Source organism: Acipenser ruthenus, chromosome 4, assembly GCF_902713425.1.
Source record: "Acipenser ruthenus chromosome 4, fAciRut3.2 maternal haplotype, whole genome shotgun sequence".
In the NCBI taxonomy this organism is placed as follows: domain Eukaryota; kingdom Metazoa; phylum Chordata; class Actinopteri; order Acipenseriformes; family Acipenseridae; genus Acipenser; species Acipenser ruthenus.
The window spans coordinates 36,639,035-36,665,818 of NC_081192.1; the positions used below are offsets into that span (position 1 = coordinate 36,639,035).

Genomic DNA, 26,784 nt, shown 5'->3' on the forward strand with positions numbered 1-26,784 from the left:
CTGTGAGTTCATTGGGAGTCAAGTTGAGAGTGCCAAACACATTTTATTTGCAACTTGGGCCTGTTTCAAACCCATGCCTGAAAGTGAAAGGCATGAAAGGCTAATGAATTAGTCTGCTGTGCCCCCCTAGCCCAATTATTAGAATAATAAACGAATCTAACCAATAACCAACGCAAATGCTTATGTTTTTTTTTTTTTTTTTTAGTATAGTCTAATATAATTACAGGGCATTGCAGTGCACCAGCTGTTTCTTTTGTTAAGTTATTTTTAAATGATGAACCTACAACAAACATGTGCAGGTATCCAATGTGGCTATAGTTAGGAAGACAAAATAAGGTAAAGTGAAATTATGAACTTTACACAGAGTATCATAGGTGTTCGGAGACATAAATAAATCTTTATTTTCTATATACCCATCTCAGGAATGCAGAATAACTGATCAATAAAACAGAATTAGCGTAAAATATTGCAAAGATGCACCACTGAAACGCATCCATTTTCAGTTTCTAGAATAAATTGCATGTACCGTTCACTAATATAGACATACAAAGTTAAACTAACTGCTTGAAGTGAGGATGTCCACATTTAGGATTCAGGCAATGTAGAACTCTGGATGCATTTTGAATCCCATAATCGTGAGAAGTAAGATTTCATTTTACACCCCATTTCCGCTCGCGTATCTATCACACTATAGATTTGTTGTTTTTTATGAGCCCACCCCACTCACAAGTCACTCTAACGTGTGTATTCTATTACATAGGTCCACAAAAAAATGCTAACTGCAAAGTCTTTGCACACTGTCTGCCTTCTGAAAGCCTTTTTTTATGTAGAAAGAGAGTAGTACACGACTGACATTATTTAAAATATATTGCCAAAACCCAGGTTTATCGGTTTAAAAACCAAATAAAAAACAAATTTTCTAAATAGGTCTTCGGGGGTGTTTTTTTCGGTTATTATCGGTTAAAACCGAAAACTTCAAGCCCTAGAAATAGGTCAGGTATGTTGCAAAGATCCCTTTATCCTGTATGTTACAATGTGCCTTGCCTTGAAAAATGACAATAGATGACAAAGACGTATTTTTAATAAGCACCAGCAGCATGTATAACTGCCTTGCTATGTCTGATAGATTTATTACACAGAATATACAGAGTAGTAAGTAGATACAGACAAATAACCTGATTCAATAGGGAAACAAGATCAGATACAAAAGTAGCTCTACATTTTATTAACTTGATATGCTTTTAAAGGTTTGTAAAAGACATGTGAACCGATTTAATTCTGCATTTAATAAACAGACCACCTTGAGGACCAGCCAAAAATATTTTGAAGCAGCAATATTTTGATGGCAAAAAAACAAGTTTAAAAGTAGTGTACACTTACAAACCACCTCCTCCTCCTATGATTGAGGACTATTGAAACCTCTATTTTTTAAAGCTATTTATACATTTCCAGCTGACTGCAAGTCCAAAAGATGTTTCCCATAAACACCAGTTACAAATGATGCTTTTAAATTGGAATTTGATTTTGTGCCAAAAATGTTTGCGTTTTTTATTTCATAGGCGAAAAACGCAAACAAAAGGCTCGGAAATATTTATGGCTTCACAGGACTTTAACTCAGCTGGTACAGTATGAGGGGTTCTGCTCTACTTACTAAGAAAAGGAAAATTCAGTACTGGTTCTAGTATTTTCATTTGTCATTTACTTGTCATTCATGGTTAAACAGAATATGGTTGAATTAAAAGAACTGGATAAACTGTTTACAGCTGCAAAATCCTGATTGAGATCACTCTAGAAGAGACACTTCATGGAAATATGCTCCCAGTAGTTTGATTCCCTGTATGTAATTAGACCTGTGAAGAGAGACAATAAAGTTAGTAGTAATACATTACTCAACCGAGTAAAGGGCATGTAGTCTGGCAATGACAGGCAGACTTGCATGCAGTGTGGAGTAGTGGTTAGGGCTCTGGACTCTTGACTGGAGGGTTGTGGGTTCAATCCCCAGTGGGGGACACTGCTGTTGTACCCTTGAGCAAGGTACTTTACCTAGATTGCTCCAGTAAAAACCCAACTGTATAAATGGGTAATTGTATATAAAATAATGTGATATCTGTATAATGTGAAATAATGTATAATGTGATATCTTGTAACAATTGTAAGTCGCCCTGGATAAGGGCGTCTGCTAAGAAATAAATAATAATAATAATAATAATATTCTCTACATGGCAAAGCATTATCGAACACCCTGTAGTGTTTCGAACAAATAACTTATTAACCGCTACCATCTCCTGTGCTGTACCCATTCCTTTAAATGGACTAGATTTTCCAAAGTCATTATTATACAAAGTTATTATTCTGGGAGAAGAAAAATCAAATATTTAAGAAAAATCAAATATGTAATTGATGGCTGTTATGCCATAAAAAAAGAAGTTGCAATTCCTTTATATAAATATATTATTCATTATTTCATTCTAGGTAATTAGAACCAATCACGAAAAACTCCATTGCAAGGTACTACCAAGATGTTGATGCCTACAGAACATTGATAGAATGTCTAGCTCTAAAAACCACACAAATTGAAAAGGTAAATTAATCTGTAATGTAAAGCAATACAAGCTGTTTACCAGTTGCTAATTACTATAAAACCCTGATTAGAAGGCATTATCTGTGCGGTACCTTTCCAAACACAGCCAGTTAACAGACAGTAATGCTCTTTAAATTAGGGATCTATTGCTTAATTAATAACCCAAAATATGTTAATGATAAGCAAACACAATGATGTTGAAAAATAAATTGCAAGGATAGGTATAGCACAGGGGGCAGTTATAGATAGTATGTTTACTTCGTGTCGATTAGGTGAAAAGATTCTTATTTCAGCTACCCATTTACACTTCAGCAGTGCTCTAAACCTGCTCTGAACATGTATGCGCGTGCATAGGCCCTGAACTAAAGTGTGTAACCCCCATGGCGGCGTGTTTACTTTAGCTACAACACGAGGGTCTATAAAAAGCATGGACCATGCAGGAATACTAATTTCTATCTGCATTCTCAATTAAATATTACCTTTACAATATTATGTACAAAAAAAAAATAACTTTGTTTAAAATGAAGCATATACTTTGATTCGTAATATTGTAAAACGCAAGTGGTCCCCCCATGTCTATGTATTAAAGTAGGTTTTATATTAGTTTAACCTTCTCAGATAACAAGATTAATATGTATTAAAAATGAAATATTTAAACACAGGGCAAAAGTTTTAATTTAAGAAATAAACAGTATTTTACTAAAGAAAATATGCCTTTACCTGTAAACAATTAGCAGGTTTTTTTCTGTTTGCTCCAAACTTGAATGAGTACTGTTCTGCTTCTAAAGCAGCGTTTTTTTTTAAAATTTTATTTAAAGATGTAGTCAGTTAATAACCATTTTGCACAGAGCAGCAATAAACTGTGTATATATCCTTCATGTTTATAGACCTTTCTGTAATCATCGGGGATCATCCAAACCTAAACAGTAACTGTATTCATTTGTTAAAAGTTAGACACAGTAGTTGTTTTTGCAAAAAAATAAATTATGTGGGTATCGGTGTGAGTAGTCCTACAGTGAATATGTGTGTGTTTGGATATTATAGCTAACAGTACTGGAGGTGAAACACTGTTCTGGAAATCGTAAAAGGGGGCATTCATTTCTAATCAAGATGTATTTTTATAAATAAGTTTGTCATGTATTGTTATTGACGTATGCAGGACACGTTTCAAGTAAAAATAAGAGGGCAATACAGTATGAAACTGATACATATCATAGCATATAAGAAGTAAACTAGTATTTTGTTGGTTTTATGTTTTCATGTCATTATCAGACAAGTGTAATTGTCATTCTAGTACTAGTAGCCTCTTATTAGCGGTTACCAAAATAAATGTCCCAGGATCCTGTGTATGAGTGGAAACGCCCAGAATAGATGATTTAAAAAAAAATGGTAGCAAGCACCAGATCTGATGACTTTGGTCTGTCATGTTCCCAAGATGGCCGAGTGACAGTGATGCTGTGGGTGTTGTTTAATAATGTGCCTCTGTGTGAACCGACTTAGGGATGGATGTGTTCACAGTAGAGCAAAAAAAAAAAACAGACCAAAGCCGTCGCATAGCCAGTTCTGGAGTAGGCCACTTTTGTGATGGCTGGAATTAGGACGGCTGTCTTTACACTAACAAAAAAAAAATCTGTTGTGTCCAGTGTAAATCAGGGGATCTTAAGGGCAGCAATGAGTTTTTCTTAACTCTTCACTTTGTAGTAATGATTTAAGGATCTAAATAAAGGGAGTTTTGGTTGGCACGTCTTCCTTGGTCTGTCCCTTAATTGTTAACCTGGTTTCTCACCTGTTGATCTTCTCATTCTGGGAATGCGCTCCGTCGTCCGAAGCTCCGAGTGGTAGCAGCATGACATTTTGACCCGTGGCTTCTTGGAAAGTCAGGGTGACAGGAATGCTTCCTCCTTCTCTTGTTAGGTCCGGCTCCACACCAAAGACTTTGTGTAGAAGACAAAAATCAAACAAGTGGGTCAGTAACATACATCCTCTGCCACAGCTCAACTACAAAACTAGAACTATTAGTACCGTGAACAAGTAGATCGCCATGACATACACTACCAACACAAATTATGGACACAACAAATGATTTACGGCAAGACTAGGGGTGGGGATTTTGTTGCGCATTTTTCCTTACTCGGACCCCTTACTTACTAAATATCTTGGTATCTCTGAATTGATAATGATGTCCTCTTCAAACATATATAAAATATTTGAAAGAGCAGTCTGTCCCACAAGTGCAGTGGTATCCCAGATAAGATCCACTTACTATCAATGCAGAATGATGGGGTATGACATGTTCTCTTCATTTTACCCTCAAAAAAAGGTTGCTGGCTAAGGACTGCCCAGAACAACACTGCATTCAATACTGTACAAGTCTCGGCAGTCATCACTGGGTAAAATAGAGAACAAATGCTCCACCCAGTCATTTAGCATTGGTAGTAAATGGATCATATTTAGGGTACTACTGAACTTGTGAGATGTCTTGTTAAAAGAGATGATTATCTATTCAGGGATGCCAAAATATTTAGTAAATAAGAGGTCTGGGTGAGCAAAAATGGACAATAAAATTCCCACCCCTAGTCTTTCTGTAAATCAACTGTTGTTTCCATAATTAGTGTCTGTACTGTATATCCAGCATTATGTAACAATTGTGACATATGTACAAAACCAAACTGACCTTCATATATCCAGCTTCTGATAATCTCAATAACATGTGCTAAAGGTAATTACCACTGATTGTGATTTGTTTAATATGGCTATTCTGTTTGGTAAGACCGGTCTACCCATTTTTCAGGTCTCCTGATCTTGCATCAATGGTAGTTTGCCTTTTAACTCCACACTGTCACATACCTGTTTTGATGGCCTTCCTGCCAGCTACATAGTGGGGGTGGTTGAAGTCAGACACCCAGGACTTTGCTCCATGACCCATAGTCACCTTCATCTTGTTGGGACTGTCTTGTTCAGCAAACTTTTTGGTCAAATGATCAACAACCTTTAAGAAAGAAAAACAAACAAATAAGTGTAACTGAACACTAGAAGCCCAGCGGCAGTCATTTTGGTGGTTTTTGGTTTTAAAATGTAATTTTCTCCAGTCATGTAACACATATGGGGCTGTGCATTCATGTACCTTTCTGTCCGTATGTATTAAATAAAGGAGATGTATTACATTATACCTAAAAGCCCCGGAAGCAGTCACATTGACGGCCACACAGAAAACAATTGTATTTTGATTATACAGAACGGTATTCTACTTTATTATTTTTATTTACCAGTCCGCAATGTGTTTAGCTGTAATCAGATTAGTCTCTACTTTCTGCCTGAGTGAATGACTGACAATCTATTGTTTTCAATCAGCCTTTTGAAGGCTGGCACCTGCTTGCCAGCTGCACGGCTTTGGTCAGTCAATTAGCATCGGGACTAGTGAAAATAAACACCAGAGACCGTGGAGTTTTACAACGCAACAAAATATGGAGTTGATGTTTGGATCAGATGGCGCTGAAGTATTCCGTGAAAGCTGGCTCCCGACGGTTGCCTGTTCAGGTGTTTTACAAAGTATTGGACCTAGCAGCCATCAACTCCTGGGTACTTTACAAAGAATGCACGGAGAAGAATTTACCAAGGCAACTTCGCAAGAAGCATTTGGAACAGAGGGAGACCGCCAAGTGTGTACCCACAGCTGAAGCTGGCAACCCCGCTGAGAGCCTCAAGAGACGCCAATGCCAGGTTGGCAAGCGCAATAAAAATAAAACTTTGGACAGCACATTATCTGTGTTGATTGTGAACAGCCTTAGACTCAAGGTAAAGGAATACCCCTTTGTCAAAAAAAAAGAAAAAGAAATTAAGACTTTTTTTGTGCTGTGCACTTCTGTAAAATCTTTTTTTTCTAAGTTTATTTGTCTACGTTGTTCAGTTGCTTTTGCTCATCTGATAATAAACCGATTACTGTGGAAAAGTTAAAAATATATTGCTATCGTTTCAGTTTTATAAATATGTATGTTGTAAACCGATAAAAAAACGAATTACATCCGACTGTTTCTCCTTTCGTTATACTATTTACAGTGTTTTGAATACAGCCGTCAAAAACTGCTGCGGGGCTTCTAGGTATGAGTATATCTCCGGTCTTTCTAGTGTTAATGAACATTAAATTGATATACTGCATGCCAGTACTGCACAAGCAAACTGAAAACACTAATGGCTAGCAGCACATACAAATTCAAAGATACATACAATTTCTAAACATAAAATAGAAATTTTACTAACAAAGTTTTTATTTTATTTTATGTGCTGTCTGACCCTTCTTCATATTAGCAATACAATTTAGCAGCAAATTTGTATTATTTATTTTGAATGGCTTTAACATCTACTGTACTGAAAATAACTGGTGCATGCAACTTTGCTGTGAGTTTGAAATGCATGGGTATAATGGTACTGTGCATTTCCTGCCAAGATGAGCATGTAGATCAGCAAAGCACCAGGAAGCCATTCATTTGTGTTTAAATATATTTACAAATAAGCTCACACCATTAAAAATGCATACATTTTATTACTGTACAAATCTGTCCAAAGTTATTAAAACTGAATTTGATTCAACATTGTGCTCTTGTTTTTCAGCAAGTGCAATTCCTTCCCATAAGCGGACCACAGCCATGACATCCCTTAACAACGTGCTGCTACAATCAACGCAACAAGGGAAATAACTCAATTAGTTTTGATTGAGATGTCCAATAGAATAAGACATTAATTCAAAGGGTCATCCTTTAGAATGTAAACTTTTCCATCTCCTGCCGAGAAGACAGTGTGAATCAGGAGGTCATCCGCAGGGCTCTGGGCTAGAGGACAGCAGTCTCCTGTAATACAGTACTGCATATAACAGGCACAGTGCCATCTTCAATGCAATACTGAAAAAGCAGATAATAGTATGTGTTCCTAATTAAGCCACTAAACCATTTAAAACAAATTATATGACTTTTGTCTACTTCTACATTTAGAAAGTTGAACACAACCTATATTTAAGTATATTTTTCCATGATGGAGTAATGGAGAAGAGATATTTTAGAATAAGAAAAACTGTAGTCTGAAGTATTACACCTTGTTATGAATAAGCATATTTTGTCATTTCTCATCATTTACTGCATAAAACGACATAAAATAAATGTATCTGGGGCTGTGGTAACCCAGTTCTGTGTGTATTCGTTAATGGCTGGGATGTGAACACAAACACACATGCAAAAATGCCCTAGTTTGATTACCAGTTTCTCTACGACATTTGGGTCCATGTCAGGCACCAGACGAAGGGAGAATTTTCCAATCACTTTCCTGGGAATGACGGTTTTGGCTCCTGAAGCAGAGAAAGCTCCCTCAATGCCGTGCAGGGAGAGGGATGGGTATCTCCAGCGGTGCATCAGAATTTGTTCCTGCAGACAGGAGATTTAATGAAAAATAAATAAATAAATGAAATAAACATAAAATGTATGCATATCAAGAGATTCTATGCTTGACATGAAGAAAAACATCACTGTACGGTATGGATAAAAACATATAAAATATGTAACCAGCACGTTGTAATGTGGACTGTTTGATTTTTGTTTGAAAAAAGAAATTGGTGCCTATTGCAGAGTAAAGGCCGTCAGATATGTAGTCCATTACTCAAATGACCTTTAAATCCACCATTAATCAACTGTAATACATCATATGTGGCCTGGAGTTTGTCTGCTTTTATTTTCTAAGCATTTACATTGTTGGTTTCAGTTTAAAGTGAGATTCTCTGTCGGCTAACAGTTTCACTCTGTGTGTTCCTAACATCTCTACCCCTTATTGAATAGGTTTGCATAAAATTCAGTCATGTTCTTTTAAATTAGTAAAGTTCACTCCAAGTTGAGGTACAATACTGCCATCTTTTGGTAGTTTTAACATTTTCGTGTGCCAACAATTTTAGCTTGATCAATGCAAGTCAATAACTAACAGTACACACAGATGAATTGTTTCCAATACAAAGGTGCCCAGAAATGAGGGAATCGTGCTGAGTGGAGCCACCAGAATTATCACTGCTCTCAGTGTGCTGTTCAGTTGTGGCCCTACGTTGCTGAGCTGTAAAGACAGACTGTACCTTTGTGTCATGCAGAAGCTTGCAGGCTCCCACGTCTCTGCAGTACTCCTTCATATCAAAGTCGATTTTTTCATACAAATTCTTCTCTTCGTCAGTTAGTGGAGCCACTGCCTCATAAATCCCAGGGATAAGAATCTTACCTTTCTTATCTACAAGACTGTCTGTAGAGCAAACACAGAGAAATGTAAAACAAAAAAATATTGAAATTGTAGAAATCTTTAAAGTAATTGTAGCTAACAAAATAATTCCCTAAATCTTAGCCATTTTGCCCTTTCTTTAGCTGCATATCTCTCAAATGTGCAGATTTGAAAGAAACACATTTTATAGCAAAACGTGTACTTTAATTTTAAAACATGATATCAATATTTTAATTCTGTGTTTGTTTTACAGGAAATATTTTACACTTGCACTTCCTGGGTCATTTCACCTCAGCAGTGTCTTCTGGGTCATACCATGTTACTGACTGAAACCATGTCAGTCAATTGGGGAAGGAGCTGATTGGCTATTGACAGGAAAGAAGCCACTTTATGAAGTGGAGTCTTGGGGACAACAAGCCAAGTATAGTACGAGATATCATGTTTTAAACAGAAATACATGTTTACAATAACCGAGGCATATATAAACGAAAGGAAGTGCACAAAAGGCAAGATTTATGAAATTATTTTGTTAGCTACTATCACTTTAACAAGTAATAAAAGTGTTTTAAAGATCCAGTATCATGCTGCAGTTTAAACTTTCTTGCTGCCACAATATACAGTAAGATACTTTTAGGGATGTTGATATTTTAATAATTCAAACATGTATTTGTCTTTTTTTCTATTATTACAGCAACACAAAAAACAAATTAATTAAATCATTAACAGCCTGTGAAAAATGTCGGAATGACAATTCGGAATAACCAGGCTTCTGGTAAGAAAAGGGGCATGAGAGGATTACAGGTTCTGACCTCAGCTCACAACCACAGCGGTCTTGGTATTTAATTTACTGTACAGAATTACTGCTGAAATAAGCATTTTAATGAAATGTTACAATAACGTGTCTCAAATACAGAAATGAAACGTGTCTAAAAACCAATAGGCCATTGAGTTCATTCATCCCAGATGACTCTATTGCACGTGACACCAAGCAGACCATATCCTAGCAACCTGAGCAGTTTCTGTCTGTAAAACTTAGGTTGGGGGAACTCTCGAGTTAGATTAATAGGTGCATCTACTGACTTTTATTGTGGTGCACCTGAATGAAGAATGAAGATGTTAAATTTCGGGACTGCAGCCAAAAATATAAACATACAGTACCACCATGCTTCAGGATACATCTGGGCAGACAGGAAACAGCACAGCAAATTCCCATACATCTTACAAGTATTGTTATAACTTTGGACATGATACTGTCTCTTTAATCAAGGACAACTTCTAATACAACGGCAACCAATAAATAAAAGAATCTGCATTTTAGAAAAAAACAGGAAATAAATTAAGTGGTAGGTAAAATGGTTGTCTTAATAATAAACTAGTGAAAGTCAAAGTGTTTCATTAAGATTTTTGGGTTATGTTGACCACCTTCATTTTAGTTAGTTACCATCACTTACCCATCAGGGCAATGAGGTCTGTCATGGCTTCGTGCATTGAACCTCCAAAAACACCCGAGTGAAGGTCCTTGTCACTGCATTCTACCTGCACAGGGCACATGCAAGTCATTCCAAGCATTTATTCCATGACAACTATCCATATCTGATCCACAATGACACTATCAACAGTGAATACATATGGTTAAGAAATTTGGCTTGTTCATTTTTGCTTTGTGGAAGCAGCTAAATAGGGTTTGCCCGTTAATTCTACCGGTATGTACAGCTATGGCCAAAAGTTTTGCATCACCTAGAATTTTAGGATTGAGACATCGTTTACAAAAGAATATATAGATAAAAACATAAATGAGATCTTTTATTTAACATTATGTAATCAAAGAAACTACAAAATGATATCGCAAAACTCATGTAACTCAAACTTAACGTAACTTTATTCAGCAGGTTTCATTCGACTTTATGAAGCAAAATTACCAGTATTTAATTCTAAAGGGTGATGCTAAACCTTTGTCTATAGCTGTAGAGCCAAACAAAGCAGATAAATGTTTTGTCTGAGTTATTTACTAACATCATTTTACCAAGCTGAATGCAACTTACTACTGATCCTCACAAGCTTCACTTATTTCAAACTACAATTTCCATATTTCAAAACTTAACGCAGCTGTTTACCTCCAAGAAGAAATAGCAGATGCCCCTGAGTCCGTACGTGATGCAAGGCTTGTTTTTGCCCAGCCAGTAGTTATCAGAAATGCAGACATAGTCAACTCCCTTGAAGAAAGAGTCTTTGCGAGCAAAAATAAGGTCATCAAGCCCTTCTGACCCAGACTCCTCCATTCCTTCAAAGCAGAACTTGATGTTGATTGGAAGCTCCTTTTACATTGCAGGAATAAAAAAATAGTGACATTTATATTAATTAACCCTAAACTTCAAGTGATGGAAATATTTTGCCAGTGCAAAAGCTTACAAATTCTGGCCCTGTACATTTAATTCCTAACACTTATCACACTGCTTTTTGCCATTAGGACAGAAATCTTAAATATGCTGTGTAAATGACACCGGAGAAAAGATTTCAGACAGAGTCCAAAAAATAATAAAACCTGTATCAGGGGGAATCTAAAGTAAATATGATAAATTATTTATTTCTAAGTTTGAAATGGAGGGGAGAAGTACAAACGGGAGTCTAAATTGCTAGTACACAGCAAATAAATAAACTTGATGATGATCGTGGGAATTATAAATTTAAAATATTGTATTTATAATTGAGAACATTTGATGGAACGAATATATTGAAAGGTATAACGAATTTAATCTTCGGCTCTCGACCTAATCCTTCTGCGCACATTGTGCGCGTTGGCACGAACATTCGTGCAGCCCTGAGGTAAGGTAGTCCAAAAAATTGTGATCCTGATAAATCAAGTTCTGTGAAACCAGCTTGATAAGTACAGACCCCAGCCCAGAAAGTAAGGAAAACAAAAGTTCATTATGACACAGTTAAGGCAAAAGTCTTTAAGAGATTACTGAGCTAATGTTGTGCGCAACTACAATAACTACTAATTGTTAATGATGAAAGCATTGATATCTGCTTCTGATAACACTTTAGCAAGAGAAGCATTTGCCAAATGTACAGATTCTTTTGGACCTTGGAACTTCCCTTATGCTGACAAGGCATCAGCATGGCAGAGATTTCCCTTACCTGTTGTGTTTTTTGATAAGCTTCTATGCAGTTTAACCAAGCCAGCACAGGTCCTTTGTCATCAGTGGACCCTCTTCCAAAAAGCTTTCCTGTAACAGACCACAAGTGAATAAGTCATGCTCATAACACTGTGTTTTTTTAGGAACATCTAAATGACCTAGCTGTCTGGCAGTAAAGGACAGATAAAAGCTCAAGCTTTGTGAAATGATCAATTATTGTGGGGGACCACCTTGCATTCTCTTTTTTTTTGGTTTAAATTTAGAATCTCCAATAATTTTTTAATTTTCTCCCAATTTGGAACGCCCAATTATTATTATTTTTCTCCTACTGACAAGTTTAAATGTTACTTTAGAGTACAAAACTTACAGTAAATACTTCAACATCATTTCTGGTCGGTCGAGGGTCTCCGACCCTGTGCGACGAGTCGGAATGATGTTCTCTACAATTTTGTGATGCATGTCTTTTTTGGAAAGGTGTACAGCCTTAACAGATCGTCAAACTAAATCATCACCTGTCATTCTAAAATATCTCTCACTGTCACATACCCGCATCTCTCTAATTAGTTTGAAATTATCCCTTTCGGGTTCTCTGTTGGTTGAGAGGACGGATGTACCAACGACGTCGCTTTTGATTTTTTTTTTTAATCCTCTTGTATAAGAGGTGCAAACTCAGCACATCTACTTAAATGTTTATTTATATTCAATTTCACAAATGCAGTCTGTATTTAAAATAAAACCTTTGTCAGAATACACTGTTAAAGCAAAGAAAGTGCCTTCTGTATATATTATTTTGAGATTTATTCTGTTACAGTAAAATCAATAAACAAATGGAAAATTAATGAGCAGTCTTAAAAAAGAAATGCAACATATACAGAGTCTGCCTTAACTGTGGTTTACTCTTTTGCTGGGAAGTATAAAACACTACACTTCACTGCCTTGATTTTATCTATAGCTTAATGCATTTTGTTGGAAAATGTGTTTTTTTTTTCGTTAAACTGCACTAATATTCCAGTTTTGTGTGACAAGGTTATGACTAAGAGACAAGTATTGAATAAACAACTTTTACCATTTTTTCAAAACTATTCTTCCTTTTCATCACTGGCTTTTGTAATGCGAAATATCAACATTTGCTACCGGCTGAAAACATGTATGTTTCAGAAAAATTAAGATCATTTTTATATCTGTGAAAGACCAAACATTTCTGTAATTTTAAACTTTATCTTTTCACTAGTTGAGCCATTATATACATATATACAATCACTGTGGAGTTTTATGCCTGGACGTAGCAGGGGTGGAATTAAGACTCCTATTGCATAGCAGTCTCATCCATTCCAGGTTTAACTACAGGCTTGATTAGCCCCAGGTTATAGTTAACAAGCTCAGGTGTGTCTTATTAAACATAGTAAAAACAGCAATGGTATGCAATGGTAGTCGTATTTATACCCTCTGTAGCATGTACTGTATTCAGAAAATGTACTGTATTCACAAAATGCATTGTTAACCACCTAACAAGCTAAAGAAATAACAATCTTTAGAATGTTTTAGTATCTCGCCACACCTGTCTTTGTGATTGCCTTGAGACTGGTAAAACTAATGGGTGATCTGTTGTGGATGAATTTGATTTAGCACAATTTGTTGCTGAAGTGTTCAGCCTCATTTTACTCTTACACAACTTGTAGATTTGTCAGACAAACGTTCACCTGAGTAGTAATGTTAGCGTGATCGCTACGTGCTAATGTTTTTTTTTTATCATAATAAATTATGCAACAGCTATAAACTGCTAATGGTTATGCTAAGCAAATTTGAAAAAAAAACTAGTTAAAGGGATGATAGAAAGAAACCCATGGAAGTAATTATTTAATGAAGGTGACCTTTCCCCAGTACAGATAGAAAAAACAACTTGTGGATATTGTGCAATGTTTAACACGCAATCTTTCCCCAGTGAGAAACATTTCACTACCAATGCATCCTGCAATTCCTCTGCTGTACCCAAGTGGTTGAAAATCTCAGCTCGAGCAAATGTTTGAGAGAACTTGCAGTATGTCACAATGAAGCCAAGTGGACTTTGGAAAACAAGATCAAAAGTAACTTGCTCCTCCTAGTTGTAAATATCTTATCAACAATACAGCATCCATCAACCATTCTGTTCATAGTTTAATCCATTTTTATTTAATACAGCACTGTATTTTTTTGTAGCAGGCCTATACTGAACTGTGATTTAATCAACCAAACTTTTTAAAAATACAACCCTTGTTCCTTACCATCCTTTTCCACCAGTGTGAAGGGCTCAGTGTCCCAGCCATCGTCAATGTCAGCCGGCTGGACGTCCAGATGGCCGTAGATACACACAGTCTTCTTTTTTGGGTCTGAGCCCAGTTTTCCAAGAATGATTGGAGGCAGGGGGATCTCAGCTCCTTCTGAAAGCTGTACAAAAACAAAGTACATTTACAGAGTTAGAAAGATATATTCGCAGAGAGTATGTTTATATAAAGTTTTGTATTCTACCAGCAATTATGTTTTTTGAAAAATGGATTTGAGAACTCATGTGACACTTAAGCAGGTGACATGTACAGAATTGAAAAGGTCAAAATACATTGATATATGTTTTTTCAAATTAGGAGGCACAAAAACATGGAAAGACTACACATGCAGGCTAGCAAAATGATTACCAGTTAGACTGAGCAACAGGGAAAATGATAAAAAAAAAATCTGCATCTTTAAAGCAACAAACCATTTAGAAAGAAACTAAAAAAGGCAGTTTTTTAATGAAAAAAGCAAAGCATTCCAGGGAACATGAAGTAAAAGGAAGGGCACATGAGAAAATGGTTTATAATACATATGTACAGTACAGAAATGTCATAATTTGTTATCGCAATGTTACAGGTTGCAGCAGCATCCAATTCAGAAATGGGTATCTATGCTTGGTGAATTTACCTTTTGTTTCCCAATATCGACAAGTTCCACTGTTCCTCCGAGCCGTTCAATCTCTTTGGCAGCAATCTCCATCATTCTCTTTATCTCTCCTCGCTTCTCTGGCCATGCGGACACACTCTGCACTGCCACCCATTCTGCCAGTCGCTAAAGAGATGAAATGGGAAAGGTTTCAAGTATATTTGTCTACAGAATACCTCAAATCTATAGAATAGTATATGGACTAATATTTTATAAAGATCTAGTTTAGATGCTTATTTGTGTTCACAACCTTGAGGTGCCCGTTTTGCACTGCTGACACATATCGGAATCAATCAAGTGAACATGGTAGTATTAGTTATGCTTGATTTAAAAAAAAAAAATCTATATTTGCTGCATGGTTGTACGCTGGTAACCAAGACTTTGAGGAAGTTCTAACAGAAGAAGTTTGTAAACATCCACATTTATATAACCCCCTCACTTAAAGAATATAGATGCCCAAATAATTGAAACTGTGTTGGTGTGTATTATTCAGAAAAATATAGAAAAGTACTGGAGAGAATGTGTGATAGATATGTGAGAGCTAAAAAAACCCTGAATCATGGATTCATAAGCTCGTGGCCACACTTTGCTGGGAATTGCCAGTTGCTCTGTGCAGTGTGACTGCAAGTCTTTCTGCAGGTGTGGCTGCATTGCTGTGTATTTTTGCATTCAAGCAAGGTTCCAATCTGTTTAACAGATTGTCAAACCTTTCACCTGTCATTCTAAAATACCTCAAATATTTCTCACTGTCATATACCCACATCTCTCTAATTAATGTATACAATTCTCCCTTTCAGTTTCTCTGTTGGTTGAGAGGGCGGAGTATACCAACCATGTCATTTTTGATTTTTTTTTAAACCTTTTGTATGCTGCTGCACAGCTTTTATAGTTATCTGGATCTGACGTATCGCGTTCATCTGCGACAAAAGTATGAACCAGCTTAGGCTAACTAGTTTCAGTTTCTATTACACAACTACAATCCTGCAAGTCATGCCACAAGTACAGGCATGTGATTCCACCTCTTGTGACTTCCACCACAGTACTGGCCTGATGTTATATGCTCCAAACAATGTAGACCATTGTTTTGTTTAACAAATTATATTGCCTATAAATGTTTGTGGAAAATACAGACATTCAAAAAAGAAAAACACAATTTAAAAGAACAAATTAAAGAAGAAATAAATGTTGAAAATGTATTCTAATGTGTTTATTATCACCTTTTTTATATGATCTTATTGTTTACACAGACAGCGTTTCTGAATAAATCAGTGTCAATGCGTTTTCTTTGTTTTACTAAGTATTAGAAACACATAATTTGTATCATTTTAGTGTTAGCCATTATACATGGCTTCAAATATTAAGTTTCAATGACAGTTACAGTTTACAAAGTTGACAATATTTGAATCTTACCTCAATATAGAGCTCCTGGTGTTCATCCACATACTTAAACAATTTTGGAATGCAAGACATCTTCAGAACACTTGAAGGCTGCTGAAAAAAAAAGTAATGCTGGTGTTGGTGTGGACTACAGACAAAGTGACAACTCAGTTGTTTCCTACTTTTTAAGATCAGACCAATGTTAATCTACTTAAGCACCACCCCTACATGCACGAGGACTGCTGACACTTGCAAAAATAATAAGTTAGTTGCCTGGAGTTAAAGAAAAACACCCTTGTCATCAAGATTTAATGAATGAACTTTAATACAGTGACACACAATCTTTAGCTCAAAGCAGTGATTACCAAGGCTTTAAAACCATTTATAGTATTAGCCACATCACTGGTCCTGTGCGCTGAAAATCTTTCAAAATGTAACTGTTGTTTTTTACTTAATTCTAGATATGCATATGCAGGGCTCTAAATTGGCAATAAAAAAGGGCAAGGCCAAAATGGCCTTCAGTTAAATACATTTGTAATTAAGACAAGGCCAAAGTGTAGGATGTTGTGTAATTTTGCTTAGCAATCATATTTACAGCTAATTATTGACCATATAAAGAAACAGCAGTTTAACTATTTATTTATTTAGAAAATGCTGGAGTTGTTTTGTCAATCAGCAGCCTTGATTCGAAAAGGATTGTTGCCCCCTCCCCCAACTCTCTTTCTTTTGATTCAAGAACCAACCAGGAGTAGAGCAATGCACTCCCTTTTGTAGTACAGCAAACCCCACCCCTGAAGTCGTGGAATACCAATCACTATGTGACAAGTATTCTTAAAGCACTTGACCAGAGATACTATACAGCTCTTTAGTCACAAACACTTACTTCCTTGGATATTGTTGCTACGTGGTTCTAAACAATGTGGCGCTCTCATTGTTTTCTGCATAGACTTTTTAAAAAACGAATTAAAAGGGGGAGAAAACTATTTCAAATCAGACGAATAACAATCATTTATGTATGAATGTACACTTGGTGTCTTGAAAACCAAAAAGGTTTCACACCTACGATGTCGAGGCAAGTTTCTCGCTTAATTCGCACTCAGATTTTACTGCAATTTATTTATAAAGTATATATATATATAATGATTTAAAATGTATTTTAAAAAAAGAATACTAGTAGTTGATAATATTAATGAAAAAGACATGGACTAGTTGACACCGATTTATTATTCTGCTGTACATTTTAACAGTTGTGCTTCTGTTCTCTGTAGTATACAGTAATATAATAATAACAATGAACATGATAAAATTACATGTCGATACACCAATTGTTGCGTTTATTTTTTTATTAGTAGCCTATTATTCGGACAGTTTCCTACAAACCGGCATGTTACCATTTAGGGACCAGCAATACATAAAAACGAAACTGCAGTTTTATCTTTCTCTGAAAGTTTCTGAATGGTGGTTGCAGTCAGCAGCACAACACTAGACCATACTTTAATTTACAGAGGTTTTAAAATGCACTAATGCCTTTTGTCATTGACTCACCAGCTTGTTTAGAACCACCTTGTTTAGGGGAGCAGTGTGGAGTAGTGGTTAGGGCTCTGGACTCTTGACCGGAGGAACGTGGGTTCAATCCCAGGTGTGGGACGCTGCTGTTGTACCCTTGATTATTATTATTATTATTATTTATTTCTTAGCAGACGCCCTTATCCAGGGCGACTTACAAGATATCTTTGAACGTTCTGGGGTCTGTTTCAATTATCTATAAATATATATTTTTAGACCTAATTTTATAGATTTTTAAATTAGTAACATTACTGAGTCTGGTTTTCAAAACTTTTTTTTATTTTTTTTTTAATTTACATTAGTTTCAAAAAGAGAAAAACCCCTGTTAAATTTACAGAAAATAAATGCAGGCAATTTAAGTAAGTAAGGTTGTTTCTTTGACCGGTGGGTCGTGGGTTCAGTCCCATGTGGGGGACACTGCTGCTGTACCCTTGAGCAAGGTACTTTACCTAGATTGCTCCAAAAAAAACCCAACTGTATAAATGGGTAATTGTATGTAAAAAGAATGTAATATCTTGTAACAATTGTAAGTCGCCCTGGATAAGGGCGTCTGCTAAGAAATAAATAATAATAACCTAGCAGCGGATGTGATGTCACAATAAAGAAGAGCACAGAACGAGATGGTAAACTCACAGTGCTTACAAAGGTACCATGAAATGTTCCTGTCAGGACACTGCCCTCTGATTGGCTATAATTTTACTGTTAATAAAACAATGAATAACCTTCTCCCTACACCGAAACCCTAACCTTAAGGTCAGTATCCTATACTGCAGTCATTACACATACACATCTAAAGTAGTTCATGTTGGGCAGTGAATAAGCGTTTTTGTTAATTAAAAAAAAAAAAAGTGACCGGAGGTGCGGACTTCCTAAGTTGTCCTGACAGGAACATTTCGTGGTACCTTTGTAAGCACTGCGGTAAACTCGGCCGTTTCTTCCTTCTTTGCTCGCGCGGGGAAATAGAGCGTTCCGGAGCTCACTTTCTCCCTATCTGCTGAATGTGAAATCTGCCGCACGTCTCAGTTTAAGCACTCTCATGATTAAATCACTGCAACTTATAACACGATTCACATTGGTTCACAGAGACACATGCCTGCTTTACAAGTCCATGCCATTATGTATACGATTAATGCATTTTTATCGCCAGCCAACCACTTTATATTGACCAAGTCGGTCCTGAAACTGCCTGCTGCTCAGCACAAATTCTTTCTTTTTTTATTATTGAATACAGCATAAACTTACTTAAATCAAATTCAAATGTTTTAATAAGGATAAAGTTTGTATTACTTTTTTTATTTTTTTATGCCCATGAAAGTGCTTATATAATTTTTATTTCCAGATTAAATATAACAAAAGTTAAGTTTTTTTCCCTGAAAATTTCATTTTATGAATATGAAATATCCCTAAAATGATTAAAAGGTTCATTATATATTGTAATTCCTCTTCATTCACTACTTGGATTTCAGTAGGTACCTTTTAATCCAAAATCTTTTTTTAATCTTATGTGAGTTTATCAAATTCAGTACACACTGATTCGGGATTTCCAATGATGAGATTAGGTAAAATGCTCTTGACAAACCCTCTGCTTTTGATAACAGGCCTCTAATTAAGCAAAAATTCGAACTGCTCCAAATCCAGTGGGTGCCTCATCAAGCGTATTGTGGTTACCATAGAAAGGGAGTTCCCCAGCGTGGTGAGTTGCCATGGTAACATGACGCTTTGCGAGGCACTCAAGGTTTGTGCGTCACGCGGCAATGCCACAGTTGCCAAGTCCGCTTATAATATAAGATGGTAATTGCGAGTTTTTTTGTGATTTCTTTTGAGCTGCAAGTAGAATTAGACATTTTTTCGTTTTGCACCTATTTTAATAACTGTTTTCAAAATCCCAAGTAACCGCACATAAATTGTCACCTTATTCTTTATTTTTTGGTTCATATTTAAATCAGAAGACGGGTGATAAAACACTATATTGTTTACATATTTACTGCTAATGATTTGTATTTTTTAACCTGTGTGAAGCGTCAGTTATAGTTATCAAATGGATTTTTGACAGAAATTAATTTTTGATCATTTTAATGGTTTTATGTTTTTAATAATAAGTTTTATTTAAAAAAAAAACAAAAAAAAAAAACTTAATAGTACTCACTGGAACCGGATCCTTGAAATTTGGATCCAGTTCGCCCAAAGCAGGAACCGTGTACCCGGTTTCAAAGGAACCGGTTCGTACACTACTGTGCAGGAGTCTTCAAAGTAACAGAGCAAGTTAAGAAAGAGTGTTGTGTTAGAATTAAATATTGTATCGACCAAGCTACAAATACAATGCCTTCCGATGTTTGGCAATTATTTTCTAAAGTAAGACAGCCAGAAAATAAAGAAAGAAAGTAATGTCTGATAACACCACTAATCTGCGTGACCATTTAATAAGATGTCACCCTACAAAACTTCAGACAAAATCTGCATTTATTCATCTGAATAATATCTTTGGTCAGAAGTATTAAGCATCCCGGCAACGTCAGTCCCTAGTGAGCAGGTATTCAGTAATGCTGGGCAGATTTTAAGCAAGTGCCAGTCATCGCTTAAATTAAAACGAGGTATGACACAGGCCCGGTTTTTGGGATGGAACCGCATAACAGTCTCGCGTTTTGATTGTTCCATGTCACATGAATACGTCGTCACACGAGTGGAAAAGCGTGCAGGCATTTTTAACATTGTGATCAGATAGATTGATCTGCTTTCCACAACCTTACCATTAAAATATAATGTGGTATTACACTGTACTGATATTACAAACTATGAGGAATTACTTTATATAAATTATCATGTTATGCAAGAAAGTAGAATTGGCTTTCTGTGGTGGTGTACTTTTTTCTAGCATATATCTATAATCGTTTTTGCGATATATTTTAATATAAAACATATACGCTATTGCAGTTTTGTTACAGGATACATTAGTTTATCTCTAATGTCATCACAGTTTTACATATAGACTGCCCCTGATTTCATTTACGTCGCAAATTCTGGGCCGCTTTACTTTTCAGATAATGTCCCAAATTCTGGGCCGATTTGGTTTGCAGATAACATCCCAAATTCTGGGCCGCTTTGGTTTTTAGATAACGTCCCAAATTCTGGGCCGCTTTGGTTTTTAGATAACGTCCCAAATTCTGGGCCGCTTTGGTTTTTAGATAACGTCCCAAATTCTGGGCCGCTTTGATAACATCCCAATTTCTGGGCTGCTCTGGTTTTCAGATAACGTTCCGAATTCTGCATTTTCGAATTCAGGCCAGTTTTTGAGATATTCTGCTCAGCTGACAGCCGAGTTTCTAAATCATGCATGCACAGTTTACCATAAACTGGACCGTTAATTCATTTAAGAGTACATGAATCAAAGTTAATGTATTTTTTACTCTCCTCAGAAAACATTTAGGAACATGGTATACCAAAAAAAAAAAAGGTCATCTCATTTGCTTATGTAATGTCCATCAATATATAGTGAGGCATAGGGGTTTATCAGAACTTCTGGGTTTAAGAGACCAGTGCCCTTCAACAACTTCAAATAAATCCTATTGTATTGTATTAGTCAGCATTTCCCTTATCTATTCCTTATCATTTATACTGTAGGTCAGGGGTTTTCAGCCTTTTTTTGAAACTGTACCCCTTCTATCTGGAGGTTTCAGCTCGAGTACCCCTTTACAATTTTCGCTCAACTGAATGGTACCTCAGTTACAATAAAATGGAGAATAATCTGATGACCCCCCCCCCCCCCCGTTTATTTAATAAATCTGGGTGACAAACTGCTGGTTTAGGACAGAACAACAAACAGTAAGCTTAATTCTTAAAACTTTTAACTACAAGTATTTGGATGCACAGAATTAAAAAGACAAGTATTGGGTTAGGAGCACACCTATTTTTTTGTAACTTTGACGGCCTTTTGTAAAAGTTTGAAGGCCTTTTGATACCCAGCATACACTGCAATACCCAGCAAAGTTATACACTGATATTCTGATAGCACAGCAATTCAAATGAAGTTTGTAATTGGTTGTGTTCCTCAAATACACAATAAAAAGTGATATTTATAGGGTATACAGTTATACAGCGATACAGTGGTTTCATACATCTAAGAACAGGTACTGCGAGCATCTGGATTCATACTCAGAGGTACTCTGTAGCCTCCTGGGACATTCACAGCTTGTTTGACACCCTCTTGTAGTTGCCCGTTTCTGCATATAAAGCAAAATGCTGTTTGTCAATCTCTTTTTTTTCTTATAAATCAGTTTTTGCAGGAAACATTCCAAAAACACTTGAATCAGTTAGGGACTACCAGTCTGACACTACAGGCCTTTAAATTGCAGTACCAATTTGCAAGTTGCTAAGTGGTTGCGTTCCTCAAATTTGCACTGCAAAGTGATATCTTAAAGAATAGGGTATATAGTGCTTTTTTTCGCCTCCCCTCGCTTTTGGTGCAAAACTGTGCTCCGATACACTCAGGCTGATACTGTGATCACAAAACACTTGGAATGGACTTAAATTGGTGCTTCTGTACTCTTTTTAGATGCACAACAATCTTAGCTAAAGAAAATGGGTTCCTTCGAGTTCGTAAGACCCACGACCGCCATTAGCTGAGCCTTACGCCGATGGTGTTTTTATAATGGGATTTGCCATAGGGAAGGGGGTGGTCTCTTATCGTACCCGTATCTCCACGACCCCTGGGCCAACAAACTCAGAAGGACATTCTTTGCGTGCACAAGACTCTTAGCTAAAGAAAGACATCAGCCACGGGTTCAAACGCCACCCCACCGCCAGATGGTGGGCGTTGCCCCAAAGGGGTTTTATAATGGGATTTCCCATAGACATTTTTCAGGGTGCTGTATCTCGGGTTCCGGGGGTCCCCAAGACTTGAAAATCGGTATGGAGGTCCACCTCGGGGCCCCTGTCGATCCCTCCAAGCGACGTGTCCCCAGCTAGAAAGGACACCAGTTTAGACTTTTTTTGCCAACCTGGAGCTCAAAAGCTATTGGAAATGCAACCTTGACATGCCATCATGCTGAAAATTTGTTGAAAATGTAGCATTTGAAAACGGGTGGCTCCCTGTGAAAGAGGGCCCCCAAACATGACCCTAGGAAGTTCAACCCGGTTTCTAGGCCCCAGGGGTAGACCCCGAAAAGGGTAGTTTTTGGACATTTTTGACAGGGTGTATCTCGGGTTCTGTGGGGGTTAGGAACTTGAATTTTTTTTTGCGTTGGGGCCCCATGGGGCCCCGCACAAGGAGTCACCATTTTCATGGTTCAAATGCCAGGATGGCTTGGCAAAGTGAATTTTTTCGTCATGACATGAGTTTTTGGGTGAACCACCACACCTTTTTAGGGGGTGGTTTGGGGTGCTCCCCTGAGTCTATATCACTTTGAATGGTGCTTCTACGTGCTCGGGTTCGAGAGATATGCCTGAAAATGTGTTTTATAACACTGCCACAGACATGAATGGGGCTGAATACCCAAAAATATATTTTGCAAAGAATTGCTACGGTGGGTGTATGCGTGCAGGGGTTGCATGGTGGTGTGTGCGTGCAGGGGTTGCATGGTGGGTGTATGCGTGCAGAGGTTGCATGGTGGGTGTATGCGTGCAGGGGTTGCATGGTGGTGTGTGCGTGCAGGGGTTGCATGGTGGTGTGTGCGTGCAGGGGTTGCATGGTGGTGTGTGCGTGCAGGGGTTGCATGGTGGTACACGTGTGTGGTGGGGAATTGGAGTTCAGGTTTTGCGCACAAGAGGGGCGGGGAAAAGACTGGGAAGGGTAGGGTAAAAGAAAAATTACTACAATCATTTATTTTCACTTTCGACTCCCAGTCTCCTTACCATCACTTTATGATTTTATTTTGTGATTATTTAATTATTGTCAAAATAAACGGCCTTCATCTACTCACAGTTGCAGTCTCATTTCTGTCCAAAAAGAACCTGAAACACTACAATATACTGATGGACGTTACATAAGAAAACGAGATGTCCTTTTTTCGGAATACCATGTTCCTTCCCAAAAATGTGTTTTAATATTAGCCTTTAATAAAGGAAAACGACTGCTTAAATTAATTTTCATGTATCTATTTCAGTGCAATGTAGTTTCTTCATGTAATAAGAAATACGTTTTTTAACATTTACATTTTTGTTTTTTTCATTAAAAAAAAAAAAAAAAAGATTTCTGGGGAGAGTAAAAAATACATGAACTTTGATTAATGTACTAAGGGTTACTCTGCTATGAATTAACGATCCAGTTTATGGTAAACTGTGCATGCATGACTTAGAAACTCGGCTGTCAGCTGATTCCCCAAAACTGGGCTGAATTCGGAAATGCAAAGCGGCCCAGAATTTGGGATGTTATCTAAAAACCAAGGCTGCCCAGAATTTGGGACGTTATCTAAAAACCAAAGCGGGCCAGAATTTGGGACGTTATGTAAAAACCGAAGCGGCCCAGAATTTGGGACGTTATCTAAAAACCAAGACGGCCCAGAATTTGGGACGTTATCTAAAAACCAAGGCGGCCCAGAATTTGGGACGTTAGCTAAAAACCAAAGCGGCCCAGAATTTGGGACATTATCTGAAAAGCAAAGCGGCCCAGAATTTGGGACGTAAATGAAAACAGGGGCAGTCTATATGTAAAACTGTGATTACATTAGAGATAAACTAATGTATCCTGTAACAAAACTGCAATAGCGTATATGTTTTATATTAAAATATATCGCAAAAACGATTATAAATATATGCTACTTGAAAGAAAAAAGTACATCACCACAGAAAGCCAATTCTTACATTCGTGCATAACATGATAATTTATATAAAGTAATTCCTCATAGTTTGTTATATCAGTACAGTGTAATACCACATATTTTAATGGTAAGGTTGTGGAAAGCAGATCACTCTCTCTATCTGATCACAATGTTAAAATGCCTGCAGGCTTTCCCACTCGTGTAACGACATATTCATGTGACAGACATGGACCAATCAAAACGCGAGACTGTTATGCGGTTCCATCCCAAAAACCGGGCCTGTGTCATACCTCATTAAAACACAATATGGACACTATCATGTTCCTTAACAACACTCTTGTTACTAAACTGCTGTGAACAGTGATAACTTTTTTTAAATTAGGGTTTTGTTCTTCTCTTGATTGGATGTTAATCTGACTTGGATTTGGATTTGGATTTTGCTTTGACCCTCAACTGGTTCAAATGAATAAGGTATATATATATATATATATATATATATATATATATATATATATATATATATATATATATACACACACACAGATGTAATCAATTTAATATGCTTAATAGTTTTTAAAGCGTTACTAGCAATGTTACACAGTAATCCACAGGTCCACATGTATTACTGCGGTTTTATTTATTTATTTTTACCCTTTCACAACGTTGACAGATCGATGTACCTGTTTTTTTGGAGAACGATAGTGAAAAATTAGGCATCGCCCCAGCCTGACATTTTAATCGCTCACAGAGAAATGTTGTACTGTTCAAGTTCAAGTCCATCACACTGCATGGTCTGGGCCAGCCCGGATCGTAAAAAGCAAACAGATCCTAAACGCCGTCCTAACTTGTGACACTGACCGACATACACTGTGAACTCATCTCCATCTTTTTTTGAATGAGCAAGCAATCGGCTGCAGTACACTACAAGACATCACACAAGCATGTGGAACAAGTACACCAACAAAAGTAAAATCATTTCACCCGTATGAACATGTCCAATAATACCCCGCTTACACGTGACCTGTTCGGCAGGCGATATCTCGGTTATATGAGTGTAGTGCACATTTACAAAGCTAGTACACGTACACACCAGATCCATCGCAGTTCTTTGCTTACTCACCCAATCTGTGCATGAACAAAGTACAGCAGGATACGCACTAAGCAATGAGCCAGGAAAGTGATTGCGTCACTTCCTAAGCAACTGACTTGACAACTGTGAGCCTGTATCTAACCAAACCAAAAACAAGGCCTCGTCAGCATTGCAGTTGCCTTTAGCGATTAATTAAATTAATAAAGCGTGATGAATAGTCAATAAATTCCTGTCAGATCGGTATTTTTGTTTGGCAGTTTGTAAGTGTGTGATTGTGAATCGAAGTGTTCCGCATTTTCTTTTTTTTGTTACCTGCGAGTAACATTTTCTGTACATTTTTCGGGGGGCTTATTTTTCAAACATTAATCGTGTAAATGTGTAAATAGATGTACATTTTTATATGGCTTTTTGCAACAAAATATTCGAAATGGAATAACCTGTAATACAAAAATAAATATTATACCATTAAAAAAAAAAGAAAAAGTACTGAGGCGTGCTATGCCGTATGTGCCTCGGTGTTAAGACGTTTTCTGCACCAATACTTTGATATCTATATCTATGGAGATGCACCCCCCAAGTGAAACAAATTGGGTACCCGTGAAAGGGGAGCTCTAAACATACGTGAGCGTCGTGGACAAATGTGCTATGATGATATAATCCAGTTAAGTTTATAAAGTTAATTTATAAAGCCGGATATAAATATATATCCACTGTACGTGGATTTGTCCCCCCTTTGTGGGAAGGCTTATTATTTTTATTATTATAATGCACTGCACCTGAGTAATACAAGGATGATTATTGTATTAACTTAACGTAGACCTGCGGCCGTATTGTAATACAATACTTTACAGAGCTTGCCATAGGGCTGACACGCTTGGTTGAATAGGTCTGTCCCTCATCCTATACGTTAGTATATCTTATCCTTGTTTAAGCGTGTAGCTGTTACTAGAGAAGCATTAACAGATTGCCTGTGAAGTGCTGTCTCTCCAGATATCTGCTTGAATAAAGACTACCTTCTTTATCACCGACGCTTGGAGATTGATTTCATTTTTCGTCCCTACAGCCTATTTATTATTTTTGTATTACAGG

General features: G+C 36.9%; 1 protein-coding gene across 5 annotated transcripts; it reads right to left on the reverse strand.

Moving 5' to 3' along the window:
• Window positions 1-1,074: 1,074 nt before the first annotated feature.
• On the reverse strand, window positions 1,075-25,812 carry cndp2 (carnosine dipeptidase 2). Of its 5 annotated transcripts, none has more exons than XM_059022327.1 (12): window positions 25,726-25,812; window positions 16,321-16,398; window positions 14,893-15,036; window positions 14,220-14,382; window positions 11,960-12,048; window positions 10,936-11,136; window positions 10,273-10,357; window positions 8,685-8,845; window positions 7,828-7,992; window positions 5,429-5,570; window positions 4,368-4,515; window positions 1,075-1,850 (listed from the first exon to the last, which is right to left on the reverse strand). In XM_059022327.1, exons 2-12 carry the CDS (start codon window positions 16,378-16,380, stop codon window positions 1,784-1,786), a joined length of 1,425 nt encoding a protein of 474 aa, XP_058878310.1. In that variant the 5' UTR covers window positions 16,381-16,398; window positions 25,726-25,812; the 3' UTR covers window positions 1,075-1,783. The 5 variants fall into 5 exon arrangements, with proteins under 5 accessions (XP_058878310.1, XP_058878309.1, XP_058878308.1 ...); XM_059022326.1 differs by having other exon boundaries at window positions 16,321-16,401; window positions 25,726-25,811; XM_059022325.1 differs by lacking the exon at window positions 25,726-25,812 and adding an exon at window positions 25,696-25,713.
• Window positions 25,813-26,784: the final 972 nt, after the last annotated feature.